The 9,852-nt window shown below is 51.9% G+C and overlaps 1 protein-coding gene across 11 annotated transcripts in view; it reads right to left on the reverse strand.

The window, feature by feature from the left end:
• DOCK7 (dedicator of cytokinesis 7) overlaps window positions 1-5,830 on the reverse strand; it is a 95,058-nt gene extending 89,228 nt beyond the window's left edge. For all 11 annotated transcript variants that reach the window (XM_053985251.1, XM_053985250.1, XM_053985246.1 and 8 more), the window contains exon 1: window positions 5,755-5,830. In XM_053985251.1, coding sequence (XP_053841226.1) covers window positions 5,755-5,792 — 38 coding nt within the window. In that variant the 5' untranslated portion in view covers window positions 5,793-5,830. The remainder of the gene's footprint in view (window positions 1-5,754) is intronic.
• Window positions 5,831-9,852: the final 4,022 nt, after the last annotated feature.

Here is a 9,852-nt window from a genome sequence, read left to right on the forward strand (position 1 = left end):
AAATATTCTCCAACCATAAAAAAAATAATAATAATTTGATAGAGCTGAAGAGCCATTAAAGCTTTGATAATTAAATGGACAAATAAAAATCTGCCTCTTTAATAACTTATCTAATATTCAACATGTAACCTGGGAACCTCAGACAAACATTCCAGTTAATTACAGCCCACAGCCTCATGAATGTATGTTTAAAGTACATCTTCCCCAGTCACTTCCTTTCTGACCTTCTTCACTGGTTAATTATTGTGTGTACATGTGGTTCACACAGAAAAAGAAAAAAAAAACACACAAAGAGGCAAAAAGAAAAATCCTCTTGGAACTGGCTCCTAAAGCAAAACAAAACTGGTCATTCTCAAAGTACTCCAAGCTGCAAATAACAAAATGAAGCCATGTTTGCACTCCTAGGGTTCTCTACTACACACAAAAATCATTTCTCTTTCTATGTGCCCTGCCTGGTCAAACCCAAAAATTGTTCCTTTTTTTTTTAACATTTTTTTAGCTTAAGCAGCGAAATGGAAATATCAGTTCTTCTTTTTGCCTTCCAAAATCTCCCCAAGATCTGCCTGGTGATGCCAAGGAAGGTCAGGAACTCTCTTATTTCCCAGCAAAGCTGGGTCAGGGCCAGCCTGGGGTGATGTGAGGAATTCTCCCTTTTCCTCAGCCCTCTCCACTGGGAAAGGGCAAGGCAAATTGGTTCTCCCCATCCTGCTAATGACAGAAGTGTTACTCCAGCCTGTTCCTCAGCCCGGGGTCACATGCAGGGACTGCACACCCAGGGAGCTCTGAGAAGGCAGCCTGGCACAGCGAGGCAACTCAGCCCCAGCAGAGCTGCTTGTTCTGCCTCAGAGAGAGAAAACTGCATTTACACATCATTTACTTCTTCAAGGGAAAGCATCGCCCAGCACGGGCTGGAGGCATCCATCCTCCTGACTCACTGGGCTTGGATGTCAATCCCAAAGCCCAGTGGCACTGGCTGAGTGTCACCTCTGCAGAGAGAGGACCTGGCCCTCTGTCCTGCCTGCAGCCCCATCCAGGTGTGAGTCACCACCCAGGGAAGCTGTGCTGGATGAGGGAACCAGCTCCAGGAATGCAGGGAGAGCTCTGGCCTGGAGCCACCCTGCCAGTTCAGCCCTTCCTCCTAAACCCCAGGTCCTGTTTCCTTCTGAGTGAACTCCTTCCCCTTGGAGTGAAATGGGTTTGATTTCCAGCTGAGGAAATGCCCAGCCTGATCCCGACCGCTGCAGGGTGTGTGTGGGTTCTTAAATTAACACAGATGAGCAACAACATGTTCCCTTTTTCCTCACCATTGACTAAAAGAGAAAACATCACACAACGCTGCCTGTGGTGTTCTTCTGATCATATTTGATTCTTGAGGCTGAAACGTCACCCCTGGGCTGCAGTGGAGGGAGTGAGCTCCCAGGACACCTGACTGAGGAAATCACCACAGGACTGCATCCTGCAGCACAGCAAAGTCACACCTCAAGCTAAAAACACCCAACCAAAGGAGGAAGCCTTGGCCAGAGAAGCAGCTCTGTGACAGAGCCCTGGAGATGAAGGGCTGGAACACAAACCCTGTGAGGAACCACTGAGGGAGCTGGGGGTGCTCAGCCTGGAGAAAAGGAGACTCAGGGTGACCTCAGCACTCTCCACAGCTCCTGAAAGGTGCCTGTGCTCAGCTGGGCTTGGGCTCTGTCTCCAGGCAAGCACTGACAGAGCCAGAGCACACAGGCTCAGGCTGTGCCAAGGGAAATACAGGTTGGATATCAGGAAAAAGCTTTTCCAGAAAGGTGATAAAGTTCTGGAATGGCTGCCCAGGGAGGTGGTGCAGTCACCATCCCTGGGTGTGTTTAAAAAGCCTGGATGTGGCACTGGGTGCCAGGGTTTAGCTGAGGTGCTGGGGGCTGGGCTGGACTCCATGATCTTGAAGGTCTCTTCCAACCCAAGGATTCTGTGAATTCTGTGAAGTTTTGTCCCTGCCTTCTCCCTTGCTTTTAGCAGTCAGGGATTTTCTTGGGCTTCCCAAGCGCTGCCAACTCCCCCACGAGACATCCAGAGAGGCTGCACGGGGACAGCCAGTGGGACTTCTGGGGAGAACAGGAAAGTGATGCTTTGAAATTCCTGCTAAAAATCCTTTCAGTTATCCATGACAGTGTTTTGACAATGCAAATGGCATCTGGATGTGGGAAGAGAATAAACTGTGATGAATATTCTGCTGTGACCACGCTTCTGGCCCGATCTGGCGCTCCTGGGAGCCAGTGACAGCTCTGCTATTGGTTTCAGTGGGTGCAGGTTTCACACCATCCCTCTTTATCCTGGGGCTGGGCAAAGGAGGCTGTCAGCCCCCCTGACACATCATTCAGGGAGTGTAAAAGGGCTCTAAATGAACATAAATGCAAATTTAGCCTTCCCAAGTCCCCTTTTACAGCACCCCATCAGTGTAAAGGGAGCTGCAGCAGAAATAAGATGCTCTGAATGTAGTGAACACAAGTGTTTTCCCCTCAATTCAAATCCATAAAGACAAGCTGTGATTACTCCAGGAATCCCATGCAGTGTAAGAGTCCTGGATGATGGGGAATTTCCAAGTCACTGAACGTCTGAGAGCAGGATCAGCCCCCAGCCCCAGACAGCAGCACCTCAGGGGGTTCCTGTTCACATGGAACCACCTGGGAAGAGGCTGGACCCACCAGGTAAAAACTGTTTTCTCTGGACTCCACTGACAGCTGGGCACAGGAAAACTGAAAATTCTCAGCAGCAGAACACAGAGCAGTTGTAAAAACCACACTGTGGGGTTTGTGTGAGGCCGACAGGCACTGTAAAACAGAGGGCAGGGCAGGTGTGCTGCTCCAAGCCACAGGGATCCTCTCCCACTGTGGGAGCAGAAAGGAAGATCAAAACTCCTTCCAAGCAAAGACACTTCCATGGTGACGGTCTGACCGAAGGAGCAGCTCTGAATTCCCCAGCTAACCCAGCCTCAGGATGCTCCAAGAGCACTGACAAGGCACTGAGTCAGGGGCTCACATGAAAGCCTACATGAGTTTACCCCTGTAATGTTTTTTGCAGTGTGAGGTTTAAAGGGGGAGTTTTTCTTTCTCTCTTCTCCTCTGTCCCAGGAAGCACTGGAGTGCTGGGATGCAACATGCTCCCGTTACTGGGACATCCAGGAACTCAGAACTGACCCTTTTGGTGAGGGGCTTTCCATATCCTATTTCTTTGCCAAGCAGCCCCATATCCAAAACATCCACTGGGATAACACAGCTGGGAATGTGCAGCAGGCACAGGAGGCACTGAAGCTCCCCTGCTCTCACACTGAGATGGAAGCAACAGCCTCCATGCTGCTACAGAGGCATCAGGATGCTGCAGAAGGATGTGATCCACTACAGCTTAAAAAAAAAAATCCTACCAATATATTTTTAAATAAAAATTAGCAATTTCAGATATTGCCATTAGCAATATCTTAGATATTATTAACTAATTATATATGTTTAACTCAGGAGTTTCTTCTGATGGAGTCAAGAAGAATTAGGAAGCACCTCTGATGGCCAAATTCTAGATTAAACCCATCCTGCAAAAACTCAGCTGGACCTAAACATGAAGACACCTTGTAACATAGTCTTAAAAAGATATTTTGAAACTGCTGGGGCAATTCATTATAGCCTCTGCCCAATATTTAAAGATGTGGATGCAATGAGCAGGCAGGGCATGGCACCAGCATTCTGATCGTGCTCTTGAGGGGCATCACAGTGGCTGAAGAAAGCACAGCAGATAAATGTGTGCTGAGGACACATCCCTTGGGCTTTCCACGAAAGAGCTCAGCCCATCCCATGTTTGTTTTTCTACCTCTTCTGTAACAACCAGTTTAGAAACGTGCAGCTGGACTAAAGGAATTTGTCTTGGTGGATCTGAATGACATCCATTTGGAGCACACAGGCAAAGCAAGAGCAGCATGGCTATTTCCTGTGAATAAGACAAATGCTACTTCTACCTCGATGAGTCAGCCAAACCGGGGGGCAGAGTGTGAAAATGTGAGGGATCTATTCTTCTTGAAACAATGGAACTGGGGAGGGCTTCCAGCAGCCACCAGCACAGCTCTGGGACTTCCGTGCACGGCCTGCTCCAATCTCCCATCCCCTGGAACAGCAACATTCCCAGCAGTTCTGTGCCAGCAGGAGAAGGAAGGACAGCAGCCTGGGCATCCCCAGGTGCAACGTTCTGCCCACGAGTTTTTGCCTCCACGTGCACTGGATGTGCAGGCCACGAACCAGGAATTTGAGATTTCTCCGACACTACAACATGGGAAACCCCATAGAAAACACAACAATCTTACAAGTGTAAAAGAAAGTTGGAGATCCAACAGCCCTGACCTCACTGCAAAGCACCTGTGTCCTTCTACAGGCACAGGTGAACCAGACCTGTTTAAAGACCACACTGGGAAACACGGGGAGTGGATCAGATTAGTCCAAAAGGTGCACAGAGGTGGCACAGCTGTGCTACAGCCCAGGGAACCAGGCAGGACTGCTGAGCACCACAGTGGCCACCCCAGGGCCACCTTACTGAACTTCCTGCCAGGGCTGTACAGCTCGGACACTCTGACTGCCAGGGCTTGTCTCTCATGTGACATTCCCATGACTACAAGCAAGGAGCAGGAAAAACGGTCTGGCAGCAAATCCATCTCTCCCCCATTCCTTGATCTGTCACATTAACCCCTGGCTGGTGCACATCCAAATGTGCAGAGAACCTGAAGAGAAGAGCAATGTATTCACCTGTTTTCAGATCATGAGTGGGGTGGGACTGATGTCACTCCTCTACCTCCTACCCATCTTTTTCCTTTAACCTCCTTTTTCTTTGCCCATGACCCTTCTCCATCACAGCTTCTCTAACTGCAACTATTAGTACCTACAGCTTCTCACTCAATGGCACGAAAATGAGACTCCTTTTGTTACTGTCCACATCCTCCTGAACAGCCCTGGCACAACTGATGGACCTCGCTTTCACTCCACCGCTGGTTACAGGTAGGAGAGGTACCATGGTCACCAAAGGCTACCTGGTCAGACCTGCAAACAGAAAAACTGTTCCCACCTGGAAACACATGCCTAAATCGGAATGTAAATCTGCACAAACCTGCCGTTGGCAGGTAAACCTCTATAAATCCTCCTCTTCAGAAAAATGACCAAACTTTGAGAAAGCCGAGGATGCTCACGCAGCTCCCAAGCAGCCCCGCTCACACACAAAAGGAAGGCGCTGCAAGGGAGCTCTCTCTCCATTTTCCAGCCAGCCGGAGGGAGGTCGGCGCTCCCCTCCCAGGTGCGGGGCCGGGGCAGCGCCGGGAGGCGGTCGGTCGGGGCAGGGCCGGCTCGGCCAGGAAAGCGCCGTGCCGCCCATTGTGCGGCCAGAGGGGCTGCACAAAGCGCCGGGCCGGCCTTTGTTCGCGGGAGCGGAATTCCACGGCTCCTTTCCTTTCCTTTCCTCCTCTCTCGCCCTCCCCCCGCTCCCCGCGGGAGCTCCCCCGGGGGAGCGGCCCCGCGCTCGGCGGCCGCCGCGCCCGCTCCGGGCCCTTTGTGGCGGCCGGGCCGGGGGCCGCAGCCCCGCGGACCCTGCCCGGCGCCCCCGGAGGCCGGCAGGGCGCGGGGGGCCCCCGCGGGCCGCGCCGGGCCCGCTCGCCCCCGGGGCTCGGCAGCGGCGGAGCCTCCGCGGCCGGGCCCGCCCGCCCCCACGCGCGGTGCCGCTGCCGCCCCCGGCCCGGCCGCCCCCCGGTACCTGCTGATCTTCTGGGCGAAGGCGCGGCGCTCGGCCATGGCCGCGCTGCGGGCTCCGCGCTGCCGGCCCGGGCAGCGCTCGGCCGCCGTAATGCTCCGCCGAGCCGCGCACTTGAGCGGCGCAGCTCCCACCCCCGGCGCTCGCCGCGCCCGCCGCCTCCTCCCCTTCCCGCCAGGGGGCCGCTCCTCGCAGATATACGGCGGGGAGTGACCGCGGCCGGCCCGCTCCTGTCCCCATCCCCTGTCCCCATCCCTGCCCCTGTCCCCATCCCTGCCCCTGTCCCCGTCCCCTGTCCCCATCCCTATCCCCCTCCTCTGTCCCCATCCCTGCCCCTGTCCCCGTCCCCTGTCCCCATCCCTATCCCCCTCCTCTGTCCCCATCCCTGCCCCTGTCCCCGTCCCTGTCCCCATCCCTATCCCCCTCCTCTGTCCCCATCCCTGACCCTGTCCCCGTCCCCGTCCCCATCCCTATCCCCCTCCTCTGTCCCCATCCCTGCCCCTGTCCCCATCCCTGCCCCTGTCCCCGTCCCCTGTCCCCATCCCTATCCCCCTCCTCTGTCCCCATCCCTGCCCCTGCGCCTATCTGTGTCTTCTGTCACCATCCCTGCCCCTATCCCCGTCCCTTGTCCCCATCCCTGCCCCTATCCATGTCCTCTGTCCCCATCCCTGCCCCTGTCCCCATCCGTGTCCTGTCCCTCTCCCTGTCCCCATCCCTGCCCCTCTCCATATCCCCGTCCTCTGTCCCCATCCCTGCCCTCTGTCCCCATCGCCATCCCTATCCGTGTCCTCTCTCCCTATCCCTGTCCCCATCCCTGCCCTCTGTCCCCATCGCCATCCCTGTCCCTGTCCCCATCCCTTCCCCTGTCCTTGTCCGTGTCCCCCGTCGCCATCCTGTCCCCATCCCCGTTCCCTGCCCCTGACCCCGTCCCCGTCCCCAGGATCCTGACCCCCACCGGCCTCGGGCTCCCCTTGCGGTGCCGCTTTATTCCCATGTGAGAACAGAGCGGCCGGCGTTGTTCTCGGCACCGGTGGGGATGCACCGGTGGTTTGGGGAAAAGGCTCCTCAGCATTGCTCCCCGGCCCTCAGTCCACAAGTGCAGCCACACCAACCCTTGGCAGCACCAGAATCCCAGGATCGCTGAGGTTGGAAAAGCCCTCCAGGAGCATCGAGTCCAAGCTTGATCCCCAAGATCCCCACCTTGTCCCCAACCCAGAGCTCTAAGTGCCCCATCCAGTCCTGCCTTGGACACCTCCAGGGCTGGGGACTCCAAACCTCCCTGGGCAGCCCCTTCCAATGTTTAATCACCCTTTCTGTGAAGAAATTCTTCCTGATGTCCAACCTAAACCCCCCTGGCGCAGCTTAAGACCTTGCTGGTGCCATGGGTCTGCAGGGCATGGCCAGGTCCCTCAGCCAGACAAAACTGGGCTCCCAGTCAATCCTGCCCCATATCATCCCATCTTTTCCTTCAAAAATGCTGAAAATTGTCCCTAACAATGATTCAGGAGATGGTTGGAAGACTGCACCATCCATCTTCCCATCCAAACATGCCATTGCTACCAGTGTCTCCAACCACGTCGTGGTTTGGGGTTATTGTAACGGGAAGAGGAGGTAGAAGGTGGGGAGTCATTAATAAAAAAGGACTGTTTTGTGACTTCAAAAAAAGACTGAGCCCAGGACACGATCTAGCAGATAACACCAAGTCCGTGCTACCCAACATATGCTGTGCACTAATCCAAACCAGGGAACTGTTAATAGTCACCCAGGAAGTGTCCAAAAGCAGGAGTGTTAATTCCCCCCACTCCATCTGTTTGGGTTGTGTGAACGTTTCCCTCACGTGGAGGACACCAATCCTCCCCCTGGCAGGAGCTGCTGATTTCCAGCTGTGTGTAATCCCTCTGCTTTGCTGTCTGTGTGTGTTTACACAGGCAGTGCCCCAAAATCTGCAAATATCTCCGTGTCTGAGTGATCCCAGGGGATTCAATGCAGCCACCAAGTGGATCCCCTGTGGCTGAGGCTGTGCCCCAGGACACAAAGGTGCCGTCATGTGTCACACACGTGCACGCAGACAGAGATCCTGGGAAGCAAAGACCTATTGTAGGCACTGAGAAAGGGATGTTCTTCTCCAAGGGGGAGGGGAGGAAATATCCCACAGACGTCTGCCAAGACAAAAGACTTTTGCTCTGGAGCTGCTGCCTGCATGTGGAATTGCACACCAGGGAAAGGCCTCACACAGCGAGGATGGGATAAGGGATTTGCCTCCTTATAGCCATAGAAATTGTGGCTGCCCCATCTCTAGAAGTGTCCAAGGCCAGGTTGGACAGGGCTTGGAGCACCCTGGGATAGAGGAAAGTGTCCCTGCCCATGGCAGGGGGATGGAACTGGATGAGCTTTCAGGTCCCTTCCAACCCAAACCAGTCTGGAATTCTAAGACCAAATTCCCATATCTGAGTGTGTGTGCCCACAAGAACAGACCAAAAGCATCAGGGACCACCAGCAATGTTTCCCCATCCCCCCTTTTTTCTTCCCAAAATGGCACCGGTCTGGAATGCAATATCCCTGCCTAACCCAAACTCTGAGACCAAAATTGGGAATCCTGCAGTTCTGGAAGGGAAACTCTTCCTGCTGCCAGAGGGTGCAAAGAGCAGCCCAGCCCCAGCAGCCCTGACACACAGGGCACGGAGTATCCAAGGTCCACTGGAGACCTTCGGGACTTTAGGTTTCATTTTCCCCTCCTGTCAGTCATTACCACAGAGAAAAGACCTTGGTCAGGTTCTGGGCACTACTTGCTGAGTTTTGATGTCACCTTTTCTTTTCCTTGACTTTTTCTGTAGCTGAGAGCTGGGTCAGAGGATCTCCAGCCATCCCATCTGGATATAAAATGGACCTCTATAAATACAGATATTATATATATTATTTATGTATATAGTATATCAATAATTTATATTATATTATATTATATTATATTATATTATATATACAAATAATAGATATTTTATATATCAATAATATATATATAAATAATATCTATAATATATGATTATATTATTGCCCTCACATCAGGAGGGCATTGCTTTGCAGAGAAATAGGTTTTCTCCATATAGTTGGGTTAAATACGAGCAAAATCCCTCAATTAATAGTCAATACCCAGTGAATTTCAGAAAAATAGATTCCTCATTACTTTTCAGATAGTGACCAGCAAAAGTCTACAATGCCTGCGAGTTCAAATTGTTAGAGATCACTAACATTGGTAGAAATGTACATGTGACCTTGGAAAAAACCCCAAGAGCTTCTGTAGATTGACCCTAAATTTTGCAGTGCATGCAGGATTAGCCAAGAGAAGTCAAGGAAAAAGTGAAGAAATAAGAGAGGAAAAAAATTGCAGTCTTTGATCATTATAAATCCAATAATGCCAAATAAAAAATTAATGGTAACAACATTGGGGGGAATGATGTGGTGATGTCAGGGTGCTATTTTGGGTACTAAGGTGAGTGTTGCCTCTTACAGGCACAGTCACAATCCTTCTGCCTCTTGTTTTGTCATCCTAGAAGTGAATTAACTGAAGGAAATGCTTGGTCTGAAGAAACAAGCTTTGCAAAGAGAAGAATGTGACTACCAGAGAAACCTGTTACATGGAATTACAGCTGCACAAAAAATACTTCTTTAGGAACTAGCAGATCCCTCTGATTCAGAAACAACTGTTGTGTGGCAAGTTTTCCTGCAGCAGAAGATGGAACAATTTTCTTTTAAAGTAGGGGGGAATTGTATGTGATTCATGATGTACTTGGTGTGTTACACTGTTTATTTTGCACACAGTTTCTTGTGCCCATTGTATTGTCCTCAAGGGTGTCTGGTGAAGACTAATCAAGAGTGGAGGGGCTGTGTACATGCAATTAATGCCTCCAGACAGCCCAAGTTAATTTAAATTAGCGTTTGAATAGAGGCTACCTAGTAACCAATGTAAAACCTGGAACTTTACCAGCATTATGAGGATGCTGAATAGTTACTCTTCGTTAACACACTGTAATTCTTCACCATGTTTTAGGAAGCAAAGAAGGAACCTGGCTCATTCCACACTGGATTCCAACAGAAGAACACCCC

The sequence above is a fragment of the Vidua macroura genome, chromosome 9, assembly GCF_024509145.1.
Source record: "Vidua macroura isolate BioBank_ID:100142 chromosome 9, ASM2450914v1, whole genome shotgun sequence".
Classification (NCBI taxonomy): Eukaryota; Metazoa; Chordata; class Aves; order Passeriformes; family Viduidae; genus Vidua; species Vidua macroura.